This window comes from Hemiscyllium ocellatum, chromosome 46 (genome assembly GCF_020745735.1).
Source record: "Hemiscyllium ocellatum isolate sHemOce1 chromosome 46, sHemOce1.pat.X.cur, whole genome shotgun sequence".
Classification (NCBI taxonomy): domain Eukaryota; kingdom Metazoa; phylum Chordata; class Chondrichthyes; order Orectolobiformes; family Hemiscylliidae; genus Hemiscyllium; species Hemiscyllium ocellatum.
Genome location: NC_083446.1, coordinates 2,505,619 through 2,529,610, shown reverse-complemented (window position 1 = coordinate 2,529,610; position 23,992 = coordinate 2,505,619). Strand labels below are relative to the sequence as shown.

General features: G+C 58.1%; 1 protein-coding gene across 1 annotated transcript in view; it reads right to left on the bottom strand.

Annotated features, from left to right (window-relative positions):
- Positions 1–23,992, bottom strand: part of LOC132836175 (ras and Rab interactor 2-like) — a 39,107-nt gene that overhangs the window by 5,393 nt on the left and 9,722 nt on the right. The window contains exons 6-12 of the mRNA XM_060855504.1: positions 19,955–20,075; positions 17,788–17,860; positions 14,868–14,959; positions 11,897–12,550; positions 11,027–11,413; positions 9,393–9,698; positions 7,177–7,308 (exon numbers count right to left, since the gene is read on the bottom strand). Of these exons, the coding sequence (XP_060711487.1) occupies positions 7,177–7,308; positions 9,393–9,698; positions 11,027–11,413; positions 11,897–12,550; positions 14,868–14,959; positions 17,788–17,860; positions 19,955–20,075 (1,765 nt within the window). The remainder of the gene's footprint in view (positions 1–7,176; positions 7,309–9,392; positions 9,699–11,026; positions 11,414–11,896; positions 12,551–14,867; positions 14,960–17,787; positions 17,861–19,954; positions 20,076–23,992) is intronic.

Here is a 23,992-nt window from a genome sequence, read left to right as displayed (position 1 = left end):
ACCATCCATCACCATCATGGCTGACCATCCATCACCATCATGGCTGACCATCCATCACCATCATGGCTGACTATCCATCACCATCATGGCCGACCATCCATCACCATCATGGCTGACTATCCAACACCATCATGGCTGACCATCCATCACCATCATGGCTGACCATCCATCACCATCATGGCTGACCATCCATCTCCATCATGGCCGACCATCCATCACCATCATGGCTGACTATCCATCACCATCATGGCCGACCATCCATCACCATCATGGCCGACCATCCATCACCATCATGGCCGACCATCCATCACCATCATGGCTGACTATCCATCACCATCATGGCCGACAATCCATCACCATCCAGTCCCACCATCCATCACCATCATGGCCGACCATCCATCACCATCCTGCCTCACCACCCATCACCATCCAGTCCCACCATCCATCACCATCATGGCCGACCATCCATCACCATCCTGCCGCATCATCCATCACCATCATGGCCGACCATCCATCACCATCTGCCTCACCCCCCATCACCATCATGGCCGACCATCCATCACCATCATGGCTGACCATCCATCACCATCTGCCTCACCCCCCATCACCATCATGGCCGACCATCCATCACCATCATGGCTGACCATCCATCACCATCATGGCCGACCATCCATCACCATCATGGCTGACCATCCATCACCATCCTGCCCCACCATCCATCACCATCCTGCCCCACCATCCATCACCATCATGGCCGACCATCCATCACCATCATGGCTGACCATCCATCACCATCCTGCCCCACCATCCATCACCATCCTGCCCCACCATCCATCACCATCATGGCCGACCATCCATCACCATCCAGTCCCACCATCCATCACCATCATGGCCGACCATCCATCACCATCCTGCCCCACCATCCATCATCATTATGGCCGACTATCCATCACCATCATGGCTGACCATCCATCACCATCATGGCTGACCATCCATCACCATCCCGCCCCACCATCCATCACCATCATGGCCGACCATCCATCACCATCATGGCTGACCATCCATCACCATCCAGTCCCACCATCCATCACCATCATGGCCGACCATCCATCATCATTATGGCCGACTATCCATCACCATCATGGCTGACCATCCATCACCATCATGGCTGACCATCCATCACCATCCCGCCCCACCATCCATCACCATCATTGCCGACCACCCATCACCATCATGGTCGACCATCCATCGCCATCCCGCCCCACCATCCATCACCATCATGGCCGACCATCCAGCACCATCATGGCCGACCATCTATCACCATCCTGCCCCACCATCCATCACCATCCTGCCCCACCATCCATCACCATCCTGCCCCACCATCCATCACAATCATGGCTGACCATCCTGCCTTACCGTCCATTACCATCATGGCTGACCATCCATCACCATCATGGCCGACCATCCATCACCATCCTGCCCCACCATCCATCGCCATCCCGCCCCACCATCCATCACCATCATGGCCGACCATCTATCACCATCATGGCCGACCATCCATCACCATCATGACTGACCATCCATCACCATCCTGCCCCACCATCCATCACCATCATGGCTGACCATCCATCAACATCATGGCTGACCATCCATCACCATCCAGTCCCACCATCCATCACCATCATGGCCGACCATCCATCACCATCCTGCCCCACCATCCATCATCATTATGGCCGACTATCCATCACCATCATGGCTGACCATCCATCACCATCATGGCTGACCATCCATCACCATCCCGCCCCACCATCCATCACCATCATGGCCGACCATCCATCACCATCATGGCTGACCATCCATCACCATCCAGTCCCACCATCCATCACCATCATGGCCGACCATCCATCATCATTATGGCCGACTATCCATCACCATCATGGCTGACCATCCATCACCATCATGGCTGACCATCCATCACCATCCCGCCCCACCATCCATCACCATCATTGCCGACCACCCATCACCATCATGGTCGACCATCCATCGCCATCCCGCCCCACCATCCATCACCATCATGGCCGACCATCCAGCACCATCATGGCCGACCATCTATCACCATCCTGCCCCACCATCCATCACCATCCTGCCCCACCATCCATCACCATCCTGCCCCACCATCCATCACAATCATGGCTGACCATCCTGCCTTACCGTCCATTACCATCATGGCTGACCATCCATCACCATCATGGCCGACCATCCATCACCATCCTGCCCCACCATCCATCGCCATCCCGCCCCACCATCCATCACCATCATGGCCGACCATCTATCACCATCATGGCCGACCATCCATCACCATCATGACTGACCATCCATCACCATCCTGCCCCACCATCCATCACCATCATGGCTGACCATCCATCAACATCATGGCTGACCATCCATCACCATCCTGTCTCACCATCCATCACCATCATGGCCGACCATCTATCACCATCATGGCCGACCATCCATCACCATCATAGCTGACCATCCATCACCATCCTGCCCCACCATCCATCACCATCATGGCCGACCATCCATCAACATCATGGCTGACCATCCATCACCATCCTGTCTCACCATCCATCACCATCATGGCCGACCATCCATCACCATCATAGCTGACCATCCATCACCATCATGGCCGACCATCCATCACCATCATAGCCGACCATCCATCACCATCATAGCTGACCATCCATCACCATCATAGCTGACCATCCATCACCATCATGGCCGACCATCCATCACCATCATAGCCGACCATCCATCACCATCATGGCTGACCATCCATCGCCATCCTGTCTCACCATCCATCGCCATCATGACTGACCATCCATCACCATCATGGCTGACCATCCATCACCATCATGGCTGACCATCCATCACCATCATGGCCGACCATCCATCACCATCATAGCCGACCATCCATCACCATCATGGCTGACCATCCATCTCCATCATGGCCGACCATCCATCACCATCATGGCTGACCATCCATCACCATCATAGCCGACCATCCATCACCATCATGGCTGACCATCCATCACCATCATGGCCGACCATCCATCACCATCATGGCCGACCATCCATCACCATCCTGTTCTACCATCCATCACCATCATGGCCGACCATCCAACTCAATCGTCTCATCCTGCCTTTTCCCCACAACCTTTGACCCCATTCGCCCAGAGTGCTATAGCTAACTGCTTCTTGAACACATTCAACGATTTAGCCCAAACCACTCCGTGTGGTAATGAGCTCCACAAGCTCACCACGCTCTGGGTGAAGAAATGATGGGCGGCACGGTGGCACAGTGGTTAGCACTGCTGCCTCACAGCGCCTGAGACCCGGGTTCAATTCCCGCCTCAGGCGACTGACTGTATGGAGTTTGCACGTTCTCCCCGTGTCTGCGTGGGTTTCCTCCGGGTGCTCCAGTTTCCTCCCACAGTCCAAAGATGTGTGGGTCAGGTGAATTGGCCATGCTAAATTGCCCGTAGTGTTAGGTAAGGGGTAAATGTAGGGGTATGGGTGGGTTGCGCTTCGGCGGGTTGGTGTGGACTTGTTGGGCCGAAGGGCCTGTTTCCACACTGTAAGTCTAATCTAAATACGTCCACATTTCCATCCTAAATGGCCCACCCCCTCCGACTGTGACCCCTGGTTCTGGACGGACCCCCGACCTGGAACCCCCTCCCTCTACCTGTCCAGCCCTCTCTATGAGATTCCCTCGCTCTCCCTCACTGGTCTGAACGCTGGTGGAAACAATCCCAAGCTGGGCAATCTCCCCTCACACGTCAGTGCCGACACTGCCACCTTGGAGATCGCTCGGAAGAGGGTGTGGAAGGTTGGAGTTGTAAAGTGAGTTTGAGATGTTTTCCCTGGAGCGTTGAGACGTGACCTTGTAGAGGTTTATAAAATCATGAGGGGCATGGAGGGGGCTGATGGGAGGTGTCTGTTCCCTACGAGGGGGGGGGGAGTTCAAGATACGTTTTTAAGGTGAGAGGGGAAAGATTTAAGAAAAACATAACAGCCAACGTCTTTCACCGAGGGGCGGGGTTCGTGTGTGGAATGAACTTCCTGAGGGAGTGGTGGGTGTGGGGACAGCTCCAACATTCGGATAAGGACCTGGATAGGAAAGGGTTGGAGGGAGGTGGACCAGGAGCAGGCAGTTTAGTTTGGGGTTAGGGTCAGCTCGGACTGGTTGGGTCAGTTTCCACACGGACCACTCGACCTGCACATGACCGGCAAATCCAGAACGGACAGAGAAAGGGACACAGAGGGGTGACCCTCCACCCCATCTTCACCCCGCGGGGGTGGCCGGACGGGGAGGTGCCCGCACTGGGCAGCACTGACCTGGAAGTCATTGACGGACGGCACGGGTGGGGATACAAACAGGAGGCTGGAAAAACACAGCGAGCCAAAGCTTTCCACCCGCACCTCGGTCCACGTGGCAATCAATTCAAGCCGGGCAGAGAGGGAGGAGGATTACCCCCCAAAACACTGACCTCCCGATGCTGCCTGGCTTGCTGTGTTCCCCCAGCCTCCTGCCTGCTCACTGAGATACCCAGGGCCGCGAGGAACAATAGAACAAACCAGGTAGCTCCCTGGGGAAGGGGAACCGAGGGAGCGTTCCAGGTCGGGGTGACCCTCCCTCAGATTAGATTACTTACAACGGGTCCACACTGACCCGCAACCCACCCATACCCCCACATCTACCACTTATCTAACACTACGGGACAATTTCCCATGGCCAATCCACCCTAACCTGCACATCCCTGGGCACTATGGGACAATTGTTGGGCGGCTCGGTGGCACGGTGGTTAGCACTGCTGCCTCACAGCGCCAGAGACCCAGATTCCATTCCCGCCTCAGGCGACTGACTGTGTGGAGTTTGCACGTTCTCCCCGTGTCTGCGTGGGTTTCCTCCGGGTGCTCCGGTTTCCTCCCACAGTCCAAAGATGTGTGGGTCAGGTGAATTGGCCATGCTAAATTTCCCGTAGTGTTAGGTAAGGGGTAAATGTAGGGGTATGGGTGGGTTGCGCTTCGGCGGGTTGGTGTGGACTTGTTGGGCTGAAGGGCCTGTTGCCACACTGTAATCTAATCTAATTTCCCATGGCCACTCCACCCTAACCTGTACATCTTTGGACTGTGGGAAGGAAGCCCACGCAGACACGGGGAGAATGTGCAAACCCCACACAGTCAGTCGCCTGAGGCGGGAATTGAACCCGGGTCCCTGGCGCTGTGAGGCAGCAGTGCTAACCACTGAGCCACCGTGCCGCCTCGGATCCCAACTTGTCCCGAAACCCTTTCACGAATCCTCAGAAGGGAGGACTCTGTCCAATTAAACGCCCTGCACTTTAGGAAGGAGACCCTGACCCTTTGAAAGGGAGCAGAGGGAGATCCACCGCAATGGGAGCAGGGAGGAGGGTCAGTGCTGAGGGAGTGGGCACTGTCAGAGGGTCAGTGCTGAGGGAGTGGGCACTGTCAGAGGGTCAGTGCTGAGGGAGTGGGCACTGTCAGAGGGTCAGTGCTGAGGGAGTGGGCACTGTCGGAGGGTCAGTGCTGAGGGAGTGGGCACTGTCAGAGGGTCAGTGCTGAGGGTGTGGGCACTGTCGGAGGGTCAGTGCTGAGGGAGTGGGCACTGTCGGAGGGTCAGTGCTGAGGGAGTGGGCACTGTCGGAGGGTCAGTGCTGAGGGAGTGGGCACTGTCGGAGGGTCAGGGCTGAGGGAGTGGGCACTGTCGGAGGGTCAGGGCTGAGGGAGTGGGCACTGTCAGAGGGTCAGGGCTGAGGGAGTGGGCACTGTCGGAGGGACAGTGCTGAGGGAGTGGGCACTGTCGGAGGGTCAGTGCTGAGGGTGTGAGCACTGTCGGAGGGTCAAGGCTGAGGGAGTGGGCACTGTCGGAGGGTCAGTGCTGAGGGTGTGAGCACTGTCGGAGGGTCAGGGCTGAGGGAGAGGGCACTATGGGAGGGTCAGTGCTGAGGGAGTGGGCACTGTCGGAGGGTCAGTGCTGAGGGAGTGGGCACTGTCGGAGGGTCAGTGCTGAGGGAGGGGGCACTGTCGGAGGGTCAGTGCTGAGGGAGGGGGCACTGTCAGAGGGTCAGTGCTGAGGGAGTGGGCACTGTCGGAGGGTCAGTGCTGAGGGAGTGGGCACTGTCGGAGGGTCAGTGCTGAGGGAGTGGGCACTGTCGGAGGGTCAGTGCTGAGGGGACACTGAGTGATGCTGGAGGCTGCACTTTAGGAAGGAGACCCTGACCCTTTGAAAGGGGGCAGAGGGAGATCCACCGCAATGGGAGCAGGGAGGAGGGTCCGCAGTGAACGAGGAGAGAGACGCTGGAACTGTTCCCCTCGGAGCGGGGAAGGTTCGGTGGGAGATGGAATCGAGGTGTTCGGAATTGGGAAAGGGGGGCGGTGGGGGAGAGACTGCTCCCAGAGGTGGGAGGGTCAGTCGTCCGAGAGACACGGGATGGAAGGGAATCAGGAACAGGTCCCGAGGGAGGGAGGGAGGGAGGGGGATGTTTAATTTGAGGCAGTGAGTTGTTGTGTCCTGGGAAAGTGGATGCAGGGGAAGCGGATTCAACAGGAATTTTCAAAAGGTGTGGAATACTCAGGGGGATATTGGGAAAGGATGTATTCACAGGGAGCTGTGGGGGCTGGGGGGAGAGGGAGTGGGGACAGACAGGGTGAGATACATTGGAGAGATCATTGCAAGAGCTGGCACAGGATCAGATGGGCTGAATGGCCTCTCCATGTTCCTATGATCCCACAGAAGACATACACAGGTATACAAACACAGAGGCCATTCGGCCCCTTAAGGCATTCAGTAGGGTCCTGGCTGATCCAACAATCCCACCTTCGGACACTAACCCCCCACCCCCCACTTCCCCCCCCCCCACCCCCACTTCCCCCCTCCCCCAATAAACTAACAGCCCCTTGGCTGTCAAACTCCCCCCTCCCCCAGCCTGACCCACAGGAACAGCAAGAGGCCATTCAGCCCCTCTCCCCCAGCCTGTCCCACAGGGACACGAAGGCCATTCTGCCCCTTCATAATCTGCCGTTTGTCCACCCTGAGTCAGCTCCCCCTGACAGAGGGAGAAGAGGGAACGCTCTGAGGTGTCTTCAGGGTCCTACCTTCCCCCGTCAGGTCAGTCTGGTCAAGCAGCTCCATCATGTATTCCACCTCAAGGCTGAGTTCAGGGAGCTCGCATTCAGCGATGGTGTACGAGAGTGACGGCAGGAACTCATCCGCACCATAATGCTGTCCTGGGCACAGGGAGACAGGCTGTTACACACTGACTCAGCACACAGCCTCTCCCCGATCTGACCCCTGTCCACACTGGGAGGGCAAACAGGAACACCTCCACAACAGGGAAGGCCAACTGGGGACACAACACAACAGGCCCATCACCCCCCCCCCCCCCCGCTCATCAACCACTCTACTACAGTACAGGCAGCTCTCGCCTTTATCTAACCCCAGGCGGTCCCTGTCCTGGGAGGGTTTGATGGGGGGATGGTGTAGAGGGAGTGTTTGATGGGGGTGTGAGGCTGCAGAGGGAGTGTTTGATGGGGGGATGGTGTAGAGGGAGTGTTTGATGGGGGAGGGTGCAGAGGGAGTGTTTGATGGGGGGAGGGTGTAGAGGGAGTGTTTGATGGGGGATGGTGTAGAGGGAGTGTTTGATGGGGGGGATGGTGTAGAGGGAGTGTTTGATGGGGGATGGTGTAGAGGGAGTGTTTGATGGGGGGAGGGTGTAGAGGGAGTGTTTGATGGGGGAGGGTGCAGAGGGAGTGTTTGATGGGGGGGAGGGTGTAGAGGGAGTGTTTGATGGGGATGGTGTAGAGGGAGTGTTTGATGGGGGGATGGTGTAGAGGGAGTGTTTGATGGGGGATGGTGTAGAGGGAGTGTTTGATGGGGGGAGGGTGTAGAGGGAGTGTTTGATGGGGGGGAGGGTGTAGAGGGAGTGTTTGATGGGGAGGGTGTAGAGGGAGTGTTTGATGGGGGGAGGGTGCAGAGTGAGTGTTTGATGGGGGGGAGGGTGTAGAGGGAGTGTTTGATGGGGGATGGTGTAGAGGGAGTGTTTGATGGGGGGGAGGGTGTAGAGGGAGTGTTTGATGGGGGGACGGTGCAGAGGGAGTGTTTGATGTGGGGGAGGGTGTAGAGGGAGTGTTTGATGGGGGTGTGAGGGTGTAGAGGGAGTGTTTGATGGGGGCACGGTGTAGAGGGAGTGTTTGATGTGGGGAGGGTGTAGAGGGAGTGTTTGATGGGGGTGTGAGGCTGCAGAGGGAGTGTTTGATGGGGGGAGGGTGTAGAGGGAGTGTTTGATGTGGGGAGGGTGCAAAGGGAGTGTTTGATGGGGGTGTGAGGGTGTAGAGGGAGTGTTTGATGGGGGGACGGTGTAGAGGGAGTGTTTGATGGGGGGAGGGTGCAGAGGGAGTGTTTGATGGGGGAATGGTGTAGAGGGAGTGTTTGATGGGGGAATGGTGTAGAGGGAGTGTTTGATGGGGGGAGGGTGTAGAGGGAGTGTTTGATGGGGGAGGGTGTAGAGGGAGTGTTTGATGGGGGACGGTGTAGAGGGAGTGTTTGATGGGGGAGGGTGTAGAGGGAGTGTTTGATGGGGGGAGGGTGTAGAGGGAGTGTTTGATGTGGGGAGGGTGTAGAGGGAGTGTTTGATGGGGGGGAGGCTGCAGAGGGAGTGTTTGATGTGGGGAGGGTGCAGAGGGAGTGTTTGATGGGGGTGTGAGGGTGTAGAGGAAGTGTTTGCTGGGGGGATGGTGTAGAGGGAGTGTTTGATGGGGGTGTGAGGGTGTAGAGGAAGTGTTTGCTGGGGGGATGGTGTAGAGGGAGTGTTTGATGGGGGAGGGTGTAGAGGGAGTGTTTGCTGGGGGGGAGAGTGTAGAGGGAGTGTTTGATGGGGGGAGGGTGTAGAGGGAGTGTTTGATGGGGGTGTGAGGGTGTAGAGGGAGTGTTTGATGGGGGAGGGTGTAGAGGGAGTGTTTGATGGGGGTGTGAGGGTGTAGAGGAAGTGTTTGCTGGGGGGATGGTGTAGAGGGAGTGTTTGCTGGGGGGGAGGGTGTAGAGGGAGTGTTTGATGGGGGGATGGTGTAGAGGGAGTGTTTGATGGGGCGGACGGTGTAGAGGGAGTGTTTGATGGGGGATGGTGTAGAGGGAGTGTTTGATGGGGGGGATGGTGTAGAGGGAGTGTTTGATGGGGGATGGTGTAGAGGGAGTGTTTGATGGGGGATGGTGTAGAGGGAGTGTTTGATGGGGGACGGTGCAGAGGGAGTGTTTCCTGGGGGGGAGAGTGTGGAGGGAGTGTTTGATGGGGGGAGGGTGTAGAGGGAGCCAGTACCTTCAGCTGCTTTGACCCGATTGCAAATGAGTTTCATGGCCTGTAGGAGGAGCTGGACCTTCTTGAGGGGGGAGTACATCTTCTGCATGAGGATGAACTTGTGTTTGATCTTGTCGAGGGCGGCAGGGTCAGGGTTACTGAAGCGTAGGCCCAGGCTTTGTGGTCCGGCCTGCCTGACCAGCTGCATGTTAGCCCGGAGTTGCTGCAGGGAGCCGTTGGCAATGTGGTACTCCCTCAGCGTGGCTTCGATCCGACCTTTGAGAGGCTTCAGGATGCTCTTGTGCATCGCCACCTCCAGGAGGCGATCTGCGGGGAGGCCAAGACAGACAGGTCAGCACCACTGGGAGTCCTCAACCTTACCCCCAACTCCCCACCCTCCAACCCCTCCCCGGCTTCCGTTTGAGCCCATCACCTACAGCCCAGCCCCTTTGTCGGCTCCAGGGGAGACCATTCGGTCCCTCTCCAGGCTGCTCATCCACAGTCTACCCTCCGGAATCTTCTGCACATCCCAAACTCGCCTGTACCCCACCCCCCAAACCCCCTTGTCCCTCCTCATACCCCCTCCCATTCCCCCTACCCCACCCCCCAAACCCCCTTTCCCTACTCATACCCCCTCCCATTCCCCCTGCACCATGGGATCACTTACCCTGACACCCCCTCCCTATCTCTGTCACCCCTGTCCCCCTACACCCCCTCCCTATCTCTGTAACTCCCTCCGGCCCCTACACCCCCTCCCTATCTCTGTCACCCCCTCCAGCCCCTACACCCCCTCCCTATCTCTGTAACCCCTGTCCCCCTACACCCCCTCCCTATCTCTGTAACCTCCTCCAGCCCCTACACCCCCTCCCTATCTCTGTAACCCCTGTCCCCCTACACCCCCTCCCTATCTCTGTAACCCCCTCCAGCCCCTACACCCCCTCCCTGTCTCTGTCACCCCTGTCCCCCTACACCCCCTCCCTATCTCTGTCACCCCCTCCAGCCCCTACACCCCCTCCCTATCTCTGTAACCCCCTCCAGCCCCTACACCCCCTCCCTATCTCTGTAACCCCCTCCAGCCCCTACACCCCCTCCCTATCTCTGTAACCCCCACCAGCCCCTACACCCCCTCCCTATCTCTGTCACCCCCTCCAGCTCCCTACACCCCCTCCCTATCTCTGTAACCCCCACCAGCCCCTACACCCCCTCCCTATCTCTGTAACCCCCTCCAGCCCCTACACCCCCTCCCTATCTCTGTCACCCCTGTCCCCCTACACCCCCTCCCTATCTCTGTAACCCCCACCAGCCCCTACACCCCCTCCCTATCTCTGTAACCCCCACCAGCCCCTACACCCCCTCCCTATCTCTGTAACCCCCACCAGCCCCTACACCCCCTCCCTATCTCTGTAACACCCTCCGGCCCCTACACCCCCTCCCTATCTCTGTAACCCCTGTCCCCATACACCCCCTCCCTATCTCTGTAACCCCTGTCCCCCTATACCCCCTCCCTATCTCTGTAACCCCCCTCCAGCCCCTACACCCCCTCCCTATCTCTGTAACTCCCTCCAGCCCCTACACCCCCTCCCTATCTCTGTAACCCCCTCCAGCCCCTACACCCCCTCCCTGTCCCTGTAACCCCTGTCCCCCTGCTCCCTCACCTCTCTCGGCCTCCTGGAGTAGGCTGTCCGAGGGTAGTTCCAGTTCCATGCTCTGCCTCAGGAAGCTCTTGGTGTGGGTCATGAAGGCCCGGATGTCCTGGAGTAGCTCGGTGCTGCAGCGTGACCCGGAGACCCCACTCCCATCCCGCAGTCTCCCCATGAATCCCTGGACCAGGGCCCCCACCGAGGTTCCTGAATCCCGGGCCTGCTCCTGGACCGAGTGCACCAGCCTCCACTCGGGGCCTGCAAAGGAGCTCAGTACCCTCCGCAGGGGCGCCCTCACGTCCCACCGGGCACCTCGAGACCTGGGCGGGGGTCGTGGGGCACTGGGGGGCTGGTCTGGCTGGGGCCGAGCCTGCCTGCGCTCCCCCTCCATCTCCCCCTCTCCCTTCCCCTCCCTCTCCATCTCCCTCTCTCCCTTCCGGACCTCCTCCCCCGCCCCCTTCCCCACCCCAACCATCTCCCCCTTCCCCACCCCCTCCATCTCCCCCTTCCCCTCCCCCTCCATCTCCCCCTTCCCCTCCCCCTCCATCTCCCCCTCCCCCTCCATCTCCCCCTTCCCCTCCCCCTCCATCTCCCCCTTCCCCTCCCCCTCCATCTCCCCCTTCCCCTCCCCCTCCATCTCCCCCTCCCCCTCCATCTCCCCCTTCCCCTCCCCTTCCCTCTCCCTTCCCCTCCCCCTCTCCCCCTCCTTCTCCCTCTCCCTCTCCCTCTCCCCCTCCTTCTCCCTCTCCCTCTCTCTCTCCCTCTCTCCTTCCCTCTCCCCATCCTTCTCCCCCTCCCCCTCCCTCTCTCCTACCCTCTCCCTCTCTCTCTCCCCCTCCCCTTCCCTCTCCCCCTCCCATTCGATCTCCCCCTCCCCCTCCAGGCTGCTGAGGGACTGACTGTCCACCTCCCCGATCTGAGGGAGGTTCCCTCCCCGCAGGAGCTCCAGACCCTCCGAGGAGTTGGAATCGCTCAGGCGGTCTCCTCCCCCGCCCCAGCCCTCGCCCCCACCCTCCTCCAAGGGTGAGGTGGGGGGGGAGGGGCAGGACGGCAGTGGCACCCGGTACCCCTCCTCAGAGCGGACCGCCCAGGTCTTCAGCCTCTTCTTCAGACGGGGTGGGGGCACAGGGGTCCGGGGACGCTGGTACACCCCCTCCCCCTCCAACTGGGGGGCTGCCCCGCTCCCGTCCTCCTCCCCCTCCCCCTCCTCCTCCTGGCAGGGGACTGGGGGAGGGGGCTCGGAGGGGGGTGAGAGGGGGCTGGAGGTCTCCGTGGAGACCCTCACTTTGAAGCTGCTCTTGAAGTGACCCCTCCTCCCCTTGCACCTGCCCTCGAACAGGGGGTTGACAAAGCTGAGGGCGCCACTCTGGCTGGTCTGACCCACCTCCCCTGGCCCCCTGGTCCTGAGGGGTCCGTGCAGCGACAGCCGTGGATGGTCAGCGGGCTGGGGGGAGCCAGTCTCCTGGGGGGGCGCGACCCCGCACTCCTCCACCCCAGAGGGGGGGCGCTCCCGCACGTTGAGGGCCGACGTCCAGAACTCTGAGGAGGGGAGGGACAAAGGACACGGTGAGAGCGCGGCCACCTGACTGAGGGCCCAACCCCGACTCCCGTCAGGACACCTGGCAAGAACGCCAGACTGCGGGCGCGAAGGGAAACAAACAAACGTTGCGGGGGGGGGGGAACAGCGCTGACTCTGATCGGTCGGGGACAACGCACTGGTTGCTGATGACTGACAGTTAACCTCCAGCGAGCCACTAAAGATGGATCCAGTGAATGGATTTATCAGGTTGGAACAGGCACACGGTGTGCCCTTGTCCTCTCTCTGTGCAGAACATAGAACAGTCCAGGACAGCAACAGGCCCTTCGGCCCATAATGCTGTCCCAAGCATGACACCAAATTAATCTAATCCCTTCTGCCTGCCCTTGGTCCATATCCCTCGATCTCTCACATATTCATGTGTTTATCTAACAGCCCCTCACAGGCCCCTGTTGTATCAGCCTCTACCCCCAGCCCTGACAGTGTGTTCCACACTCCCATTGCTCTCTGGGTAAAACACTTACCCCTGACATCTCCTCTGAGCTTTCCCCCTCTCCCCTTAAATACCTGCCCCCCCACTACAATTAAACATTTCGGGAAAGATTCTGACCTTCGACCCTATCTCTGCGTCTCGTCATTTGACCTGTTTCTACCCAGTCTCCCCTCGGCCTCCGCGGGGAAAACAGCCTGAGTTATCCCCAGCCTCTCCTTAAAGCTCACACCCTCTAATCCAGGCCATATCCTGGGAAACCTCTCCTGTACCCTCCCCAAAGCCCCCCCACATCCTCCCTGTAACGTGGGGACCAGAACTGAACACAATACTCGAAGTGCGGCCTAACCACAGACTGATACAGCTGCAATGTGACACCCTGACCCCTGTACTCAGTCCCCCCTGACCAACTACACCATAGCCCTCCTTGACCACCTTGTGTGGCCACTTACAGGGAGCGGTGGATTCGAACCCCACCTCCCCCAGATCCCTCTGCACATCGATACTGTTCAGGCTCCTGACATTAACTCTATACTTTACGTTAACCTGTGACCTCCCAAAGTGCAGCACCTCACTCTTACTCGGATTAAACCCCACTCCTCTGCCCATATCTGAAACGCATCCACATCCCGCTGTCTCCTCACATTAAGGGGCGATGCTAGTCAGGTGATATTGTCACTGAACTGTCGACCCAGGTAACGTTCTGGGGACCCAGGCAGATGAGGGAATTAATATTCTATAAAGTATCTGGAATTAAAAGTCTACTGATGACTGTAATCCAATGCCAATGATCAGAAACCCCCTCCCCATCTCGATCACTAATATCCTTCAGGGAAGGAATCTGCCATCCTTACCCGGGTCTGACCTACACGTGACTCCAGACCCATAGTGATGGGGTTGACTCGGAGCTGCCCTCTGGGAGATTAGTAATGGGGCAATACGTGCTGGGCCCAGTCAGAGACAACCTCATCCCAGAAGGGTTTAAATTAATCCCATCCTACACCACCCCCGCCTCCCCCCCAATCCCCCCCCCCACCCCCGCGCGTCTGGTTCTGTTTCCGAGTCTCCGTCTGTGGGTGGACGGGAGCCCACGCTCGATAAGGTCACCCCTCAGCCCCTTCCCCCACCGGGTGGGGAGCCTGGAGGAATCCTCTGCTACAGAAAGAGATTGGGGCTGAAACAGCGAATGTTCTCGAGAGGGGGTTTGAATCGTAGAATCCTCTCAGCACAGGGGGAGGCCACTCACCCATCGAGTCTGTACTGGAGTGTCCAGGCTGACCACACACTCACACAGACACACACTCACACACACACACACACACACACACGCACATACACACACACTCTCGTATACACACTATCTCACACACACACTCACACATATACACACTCTCACACACACGCAGACACACTCACTCACGCACACACATAGACATACTCTCTCACACACACACAGACACATTCACTCTCACACACACACTCTCATACACACATATACACACTCATATACACACACACACACACACTCACACATACACACACTCCCTCACACACACACACACACACACATACACACATTCCCTCACACACACACATACAGACACACTCTCTCTCACACACACACTCTCTCACACACACACTCTCACATATACACACTCACACACAGACACACTCACTCTCATAAACACACAGACACACTCTCTCTCACACACTCACTCTCTCACAGACACACTCACTCTCATACACACACACATATATACACACTCTCTCACACACACACACTCTCACGTACACACACACACACACACACACACAGACACACCACTCACCGATGCCCAGGTGGGAGATAGTTTTCAGGATCTTGTGTGATCGGGCGGAGGTGATGGCGAGTGGGAGTTTCAGGGTAAACGGGAGGATGTCCCTGTCACAGAGAGAACAGGCTCCAATCCATCAGTCAGCCCAGACCTCTCCTGTTCCTGTCCCTGTACCCACTCACCCTGCCCTCCTCAAGGCAGATTCATCCAACAGGTCCCACCCCAGACCCAGCACCAAACCCCCTCTCCCCACCACCCACACCCCCTCCCCCACACACCCTGGACCCAGACCCAGCACCAAACCCCCTCTCCCCACCACCCACACCCCCCTCCCCCAAACACCCTGGACCCAGACCCAGCACCAAACCCCCTCTCCCCACCACCCACACCCCCTCCCCCACACACCCTGGACCCAGACCCAGCACCAAACCCCCTCTCCCCACCACCCACACCCCCTCCCCCAAACACCCTGGACCCAGACCCAGCACCAAACCCCCTCTCCCCACCACCCACACCCCCTCCCCCACACACCCTCAACCCAGACCCAGCACCAAACCCCCTCTCCCCACCACCCACACCCCCTCCCCCAAACACCCTGGACCCAGACCCAGCACCAAACCCCCTCTCCCCACCACCCACACCCCCTCCACCAAACACCCTGGACCCAGACCCAGCACCAAACCCCCTCTCCCCACCACCCACACCCCCCCCCCACACACCCTCAACCCAGACCCAGCACCAAACCCCCTCTCCCCACCACCCACACCCCCTCCCCCAAACACCCTGGACCCAGACCCAGCACCAAACCCCCTCTCCCCACCACACACACCCCCTCCCCCACACACCCCCAACCCAGACCCAGCACCAAACCCCCTCTCCCCACCACCCACACCCCCTCCCCCAAACACCCCCAACCCAGACCCAGCACCAAACCCCCTCTCCCCACCACACACACCCCCTCCCCCACACACCCTCAACCCAGACCCAGCACCAAACCCCCTCTCCCCACCACCCACACCCCCTCCCCCACCCCAGACCCAGCACCAAACCCCCTTCTCCCCACCACCCACACCCCCTCCCCAAACACCCTCAACCCACAGCCAGCACCAAACCCCCTCTCCCCACCACCCACACCCCTCTCCCACCCCAGACCCAGCACCAAACCCCCTCTCCCCACCACCCACACCCCCTCCCCCCCCACCCCAGATCCAGCACCAAACCCCCTCTCCCCACCACCCACACCCCCTCCCCCACACACCCCCAACCCAGACCCAGCACCAAACCCCCTCTCCCCACCACCCACACCCCCTCCCCCAAACACCCTCAACCCAGACCCAGCACCAAACCCCCTCTCCCCACCACCCACACCCCCTCCCCCAAACACCCCCAACTCAGACCCAGCACCAAACCCCCTCTCCCCACCACCCACACCCCCTCCCCCAAACACCCCCAACCCAGACCCAGCACCAAACCCCCTCTCCCCACCACCCACACCCCCTCCCCCAAACACCCCCAACCCAGACCCAGCACCAAACCCCCTCTCCCCACCACCCACACCCCCTCCCCCACACACCCTCAACCCAGACCCAGCACCAAACCCCCTCTCCCCACCACCCACACCCCCTCCCCCACACACCCTCAACCCAGACCCAGCACCAAACCCCCTCTCCCCACCACCCACACCCCCTCCCCCACCCCAGACCCAGCACCAAACCCCCTCTCCCCACCACCCACACCTCCTCCCCACACACCCCCTCCCCCACCCTAGACCCAGCACCAAACCCCCTCTCCCCACCACCCACACCCCCTCCCCCAACCCAGATCCAGCACCAAACCCCCCCTCTCCCAGCCTCCCCACTCCCCACCACACCCACCCACCCCCCTCCCTAGGCCCACTCCCTTGGTCTATCCCCAGACCCACCCACAACCTGCCGCCCAACCCCACCCTCTCCCAAATACCCCTGCACCCTCCACACACACCCCCGCCCCAACCCAGTAACTCCCCACCAACACAGACACCAACCACCCACCCCCACCCCCACCCTCCCCAGTGACTCCCCTCCCAGGCCACAACTCAATTGGGGTGTGAGTGTGGGGGGTCCATGGGGGCGTAGGGGGAACAAGGTGGGGGGGTAGTTGCGGGTGTGGGTGTCAGGGAGTGTGGGGGTCAGGGGGTGTGGGGGTAAGGGTGTGGAGGTCTGGGGTTGGGGGTGTCAGGGTGTTGGGATCAGAGGGTGTTTGGATCGGGGGTGTTGGGGTCAGGGTGTGGGTGTCGGGGGCATGTGGGGTTCAGGGGGTGTGGGGGTCAGGGGGCGTGGGAGTCGGGGGCGTGAGGGTCAGGGGTCGGGTGTCAGGGGGTTTTGGGGTCATGGGGTGTGGGGGTCAGGGGGTGTGGGGGTCAGGGGGTGTGGGGGTCAGGGTGTGGGGGTCAGGGTTGTGGGGGCCAGGGGCTGGTTGGCAGGGAGTGTTGGGGTTGGGCGTCAGTATGTAGGGGTCAGGGGGTGTGGGGGGTCAGGGGTTGGTTGTCAGGCGGGGTTGGGGTCAGGGTGTGGGGCTCAGGGGTGTAGGTGTCGGGGGTGTGGGGGTCAGGGGTTGGTTGTCAGGGAGTGTTGAAGTCAGGGGGTGTAGGGGTCATGGTGTGGGGGTCAGGGGTTGGGGTCAGGGGTGTGTGGGTCAGAGTTGTCAGGGGGTGTTGAGGTCAGGGGGTGAGGGGGTCTGGGGCGTGGGGCTCAAGGAGTGGTTGTCAGGAGATGTGGGGGTCAGGGGGCGTGGGGGTCATAGGGTCAGGGAGATGGGGTTAGAGAGGGCAGGGATTTGGGGTTGAGGTTTGGGGGTCAAGGTGTTGGGGGAACGAGGAGAGGGGCAGAGTTGGGGGTCAGGAGGGATGGAGGGGGTGGATTGGGTTGGGGCCTAGCGAATGGAGCCCAGGCCTGACCTGCTCACACAGTAGAAGGAGATGAGGTGGAAGAGGTCTCCAAATGTCATTCCAGAACCTTCCAGGGAGAACGCTGAAAACCCAGAGAACAGCGTCAGTGTGGGTCATGTCTGACTCCTCCCTGAGCCCCTCCCCCTCGTACTGACCCCCACCCTATCCCACACCTCACCAAACCTCCACCTCCCTGAGCCCTGTGTCCCCTCAACTCTGACAGCCTGCAGCAATGTTCCCTCAGGATGTAGGCCCAGGATTTACTGCCCCCCCTGTCCCTAGTTGCCCCCTTGAGAAGGTGGGGGGTGAGCTGCCTCCTTGACCCGCTGCAGCCCATGTGCTGTGGGTAGACCCACAGTGTCCCTTAGGGAGGGAATCCCAGGATTCTGACCCAGCCACACTGAGGGAACGGCGAGATATTTCCAAGTCGGGATGGTGAGGGGCTCGGAGGGGAACTTGCAGGGGGTGGGGTTCCCGTGTACCTGCTGCCCCTTGTCCTTCTGGATGGAAGTGGCCGTGGGTTTGGAAGGTGCTGCCTGAGGGTCTTTGGTGAGTTTCTGCAGTGGGTCTTGTAGCTGGTACACACTGCTGCTACTGAGCATCGGTGGGGGGAGGGAGGGAGGGAGGGAGGGGGTGTTTGTGGGGGTGGGGCCAATCCAGCGGGGGCTGCTTTGTCCCTGGGTGGTGTCGAGCTTCTTGAATGTTGTTGGAGCTGCCCCCACCCAGGGGCAAGTGGGGAGTGTTCCCTCCCCCCTCCTGCCTTGGGCCTTGTAGATGGTGGGACAGGCTTTGGGGGGGGTCAGGAGGGGAGTTACTCGCTGCAGGATTCCCAGCCTCTGACCTGCTCTTGGAGCCGCTGGGTTGATGTGGTGAGTCTGGTAGAGTTTCTGGTCAATGGTAACCCCCAGGATGTTGATGGGGGGAGACTCAGTGACGGGAACACCATTGAATGTCAGGGGGAGATGGTTAGACTGTCTCTTATTGGTGATGGGGCTAGGAGCAGGCAGGTGGGACTAGTTTAATTTGGGATTGTGGTCAGTATGGACTGGTTGGGCTGAAGGGCCTGTGTCTGTGCTATCTGACACTATGGTTGTCGCTGGCCATCTGTGGGGTGTGAATATTACTTGCCCCTGGTCAGCCCGAGCCTGGCTATTGCCCAGATCTTGTTCCATATGAACACGGCCTGCTTCAGTATCTGAGGGGGGGGGGGAGATGGAGCTGGAGACTGTGCAATCACCAGTGAACATCCCCCACTTGGGACCCTCTGATGGAGGAAGGGGGGTCATTGATGAAGCAGCTGAAGGTGGTTGGGGGGCGAGGACCCTCCCCTGAGGGAGTCCTGCAGAGATAGTCTGGGCCTGAGATGGCTGACCCTCCAATAAGAACCATTTTCCTATGTACGAGTGTGACTCCAACCAGGGGAGGGTTTGCCCCCTGACCCCCAGTGACCCCAGTTTTGCCCGGGCTCCTTGACGCCACACTCGGTTAAACACAGCCTTGATGTCACGGGCTGTCCCTCTCCCCTCCCCTCTGGGATTCTGCTCCTTTTGTCCGTGTTTGACCCAAGGCTGGAATGAGATCAGGAGCTGAGGGACCCTGGGGGAGGGGGGAGATCCCAAACTGGGCGTCACTGAGATGTACAGCACAGAAACAGACCCTTCGGCCCAATTTGTCCATGCTGACCCAGATATCTCAACCCAATTTAGTCCCACCTGCCAGCGCCTGGCCCATATCCCTCCAAACCCTTCCTATTCATATACCCATCCAAATGCCTCTTAAATGTTGTAATTGTACCAGCCTCCACCACATCCTCTGGCAGCTCATTCCATACCCGTACCACCCTCTGTGTGAAAAAGTTGCCCCTTAGGTCTCTTTTATATCTTTCCCCTCTCACCCTAAACCTATGCCCCTCTAGTTCTGGACTCCCCTCTCCCAGGGGAAAAGATCTTGTCTATTTTCCCTACCCATGTCCCTCATGATTTTATAAACCTCTATAAAGTCACCCCTCAGCCTCCGACGTTCCAGGGAAAACAGCCCCAGCCTCTCTGTATAACGTAACACCCACCCTCAAGTCTCGGTTAAACATTCCAAGCCCTGGCCAGGAGAAATGGCGATGCCAGAACACGGGCATGGTGAGGGCACTCTGGAACATTCTAGAACAGACAGGGCGACTCACTGGTGTTGCCGGAGTCCTCGTTGATGGTGAAGTCATGCACAAAAGAGGGGTCACAGTCATCGGGAAGACGCACCGAGAGTAACTTCTTCTGAGAGGTGACTGACTGACGAACCAGGAAGATCTGAGACAAGAGGAAACACGCACACTGGTGAGGGACAGACTCCGCGAAAGGTCAGCGGCATTTCCGGGGAGTGAGGAGGGCTCTCTGAGAATCCAATAGGATACAGATCAGTTGGAGGCAATGGGCAGGAAGATGGCCGATAGAGTTTAATCCAGTGAGATGCTGCCTTTTGGAAGGTCAAGTGCAGATGGAAATTGTACAGGGAATGACTTATCAATAAGAACTCTTAGTATTGATAAGCAGAGGGATCTGGGTGTGCAGGTCCACACATCACTGAAGGTGACAGCACAGGGAGATAAGGGAGTAGCTGAAAATGTGTTGCTGGAAAAGTGCAGCTGGTCAGGCAGCATCCAAGGAGCAGGAAATTCGACGTTTCAGGCATAAGCCCTTCATCAGGAAAGGGCTGATGAATGGCTTATGCCCGAAACTTCGAATTTCCTGTTCCTTGGATGCTGCCTGACCTGCTGCGCTTTTCCAGCAACACATTTTCAGCTCTGATCTCCAGCATCTGCAGACCTCACTTTCTCCTCGGAGATAAGGGAGTACAAAAGGTCTGTGGTCTGTTTGCCTTCATGGGAAGGGGCATTGAGTATAAGGATAGGCAAGTCATGCTGCAGCTGTGTGGAACTTTAGTGAGGCCACATTTTGGGATGTTGTGTACAGTTCTGGTCACCACACTACCAGAAGGATATGGATGCTACGGAGAGGGTACAGAAAAGGTTTATCGGGACATTGCCTGGTCTGGAGGGGCTTTAGTAATGAAGTAAGGTTGGACAGACTGGGTTTGATTTCACTGGAACACAGGAGGTTGAGGGGCGACCTGGTAGAGGTTTATAAGATTGTGAAAGGCCTGGATAGAGGGGAGAGTATGAGGCTTTTTCCCCCAGGGGTGGGAGGGCTCAGTTACTAGGGGGTATGGGTTCAAGGTGCGAGGGGGGTGTTTGAAAGAGAGGTGTGAGGCAAGTTTACCATACAAAGGGCGGTAAGTGCGTGGAACTCACTACCAGAACCGGAGGAGGTGGGAACATTTAAGGAACACCCGGACGGAGACATGAATAGGAAGGGAACAGAGCGATATGGATCCTGTAAGGGAAAGCAGTTTTAGTATGGAAGGGCAAAATGTGTCAGTGCAGGCTTAGAGGGCCGAAGGGCCTGTTCCTGAGCCATATTGTACTTTGTCCTAAACTTGCCCAATATTGCTGCTCAGTCTAACAGAAGCGCCCTCCCCCCCCCACAACAGATTTCCAAACTGAATCAATGTCAGTGCTGTTTCCCAATCCTCCTTCTCCAGATGCTGTCTCTGGTTTCGCAGGAGGCACTGGGTCACTGACGCACACTCAGAACGCTCTCTGACCCATTCATTACAACTCACTGCTCACAGCTGCGGTTGCAGGGAAGAGAAACTGGTTCTCCTCAGGTTGAAAGTGGCTTTTACTGCAGAGAACAGAGAGACCTCCTGAGCCCTGGGAGCCAATCACATCGCTGTTGCTAGGCAAATGGGCCTTGTCATCGATAACATTGAATCAGTAAGCCTAACATTTGTGGTGGGCAAGTTACTTGAGAAGATTCTGAGGGATAAGATATTTGGAAAGGCAGGGTTTGATTAGGAGGAGTCAGTATGGCTTTGTGAGCAAATGTGTTTGAATTCTTTGATGAAATGACCAGGAAGGTTGATGAGAGCAGGGCGGTAGATGTAGTTTATATGGATTTCAGTAAGGCCTTTGATAAGGTTCCACATGATAGGCTGCTCTGGAAGGTTACATCGCGAGGAATTCAGGGGGAGCTGGCAAATTGGACACACACTTGGCTGGTTGGGAGGAAGCAGAGGATAAGAGTGGGGGGGACATTTGTCGGGGCTGGAGGCCTGTGACTACTGGAGGACCCCAGGGTTCGGTGCTGGGTCCACTGCTGTTTGTTATCGAGATCAGGGATTTGGATGAGAATGTCCAAGGCACGATCAGTAAGTTTGCAGATGACACTAAAACGGGCGAAAACGTGGGCAGTGAGGAAGGTGACCAGAAATTACAGCAGGACCTGGATCAGGTAGAGAAGTGGGGCCGGGAAATGGCAAATGGAGTTTAGTATGGATAGGTGTGAGGTCTTGCATTTTGGAAAGTCAAATCAAGGCAGGAGTTTCTTGGTGAATGGGTAGGGCCTTAAGGAGGGTAATGGGACAGAGGGACCTTGGCGTTCAGGAGCACAGTTCTCTGAGAGTGGAGTCCCAGGTAGACAGGGCAGGGGAGAAGGCTGGTGGCACACTGGCCTTCATCAGTCAGGGCATTCGGTATTGAAGTTGGGAAGTTATGCTGCAGTTATACAGGAGGTTGGGGAGGCCGCACTTGAGTTTTGGTCCCCCTTGCTATAGGGAGGATGGTATTAAACTGGAAAGCGAGTGCAGAAGGAATTTACAAGGATGTAGCCTGGACTCAAGGGGGTCTGAGCTATAGGGAGAGAGGTTGGACAAGAATTAGATTACTTACAGTGTGGAAACAGGCCCTTCGGCCCAACAAGTCCACACCGACCCGCCGAAGCGCAACCCACCCATACCCCTACATTTACCCCTTACCTAACACTACGGGCAATCTAGCATGGCCAATTCACCTGACCCGCACATCTTTGGACTGTGGGAGGAAACCGGAGCACCCGGAGGAAACCCACGCAGACACGGGGAGAACGTGCAAACTCCACACAGTCAGTCACCTGAGTCAGGCGCTGTGAGGCAGCAGTGCTAACCACCGTGCCACCGTGCCACCCACATGTTTTGAGTGGTCTGGCCTAGTCCATAACAACGGTGCGCACATTCCTGGTCCAACTGCTCAGCTGAGGCAGAGAGTTCAGGAGTACATCAAGACTGAGAAATGCCTAAGTAGGTAAAAAACAATGTCTGCAGAGGCTGGAAACCAGATTCTGGATTAGAGTGGTGCTGGAAAAGCACAGCAGTTCAGGCAGCAACCGGTTTCCAGCATCTGCAGACCTCGTTGATTTTAACCCGACTGCGAATCCTCTGGCAAGGATGCCTGCCTTGAAGAAGTTTTCCTCCTCTCTCTACAAGAATCTCAGGGAGTCCCTGTCCCACTGCCACTCCCAGGTCACTTGCTCTGCCCTTAAAAGGCCTCAGTAATTGAGTTGCTGCACAAACTCTGTCCACAAGGTGTCAGTGCTGTCCACCAGTTCCACACTCAATCACAGGAAAGGACCGTCTGCAAAGGGGAGTTTTGGAAAAGTTAGTTTGGGAATTAAAAGGATTGTTCCTTATTGCTGTTTACAAATCAAACAAAATGGTTCCTGCCACCTCCCTCTCCCCACCACAATGCCCCTGCCCACAAACCAGCTGCAGATCGAGGTACGCTCAGTGTGTAAGGGAGTTTGCAGACAGCACAGAAAGATCCCATGGGGTTTGGGTTCCCTCTCTGTCCCCATCCAGCATTTCCTGCCAAAGGATGTAATGTCCCCCCCTCACCTCCTGCATCCGGGTCCCCATTCCCAACTGATGGGCAGAAGGGCACGAAGCAGGAGGAACTGGAGTGAGACTGATGCCTGCTGCAGTCGATCAGCCCAGGTATTGCATATTGCCTGAGAAAGCAAGGCCAACCCCCCCCCACTCCCACCTTCACTGGGGAAGGGGAGTGGGGGTGGGGGGGTAGAGTTACCCCGTGGAGTTGGGAAGGAGGATGGGGAGGGGGTGGGGAGAGGGCAGAGGTTGGGATGGAGGTGACTGGGGGAAAGGTTTGGAGGGGAGGGGACAGAGAGAGGGAGAGGGTGGAGTGAGGGGGGTGAGGAGAAGGTGAGGGTGGGGAAAGGGGAGGTTGGGGGGAGAGGGAAAGGGAGAAGGAGGGAGAGTGGGGGAGGGAGAGGGAGAGGGAGAGGGAAGGAGAGGGAGAGAGAGAGGGAGAGGGACGGGGGAGGGAGAGGGAGAG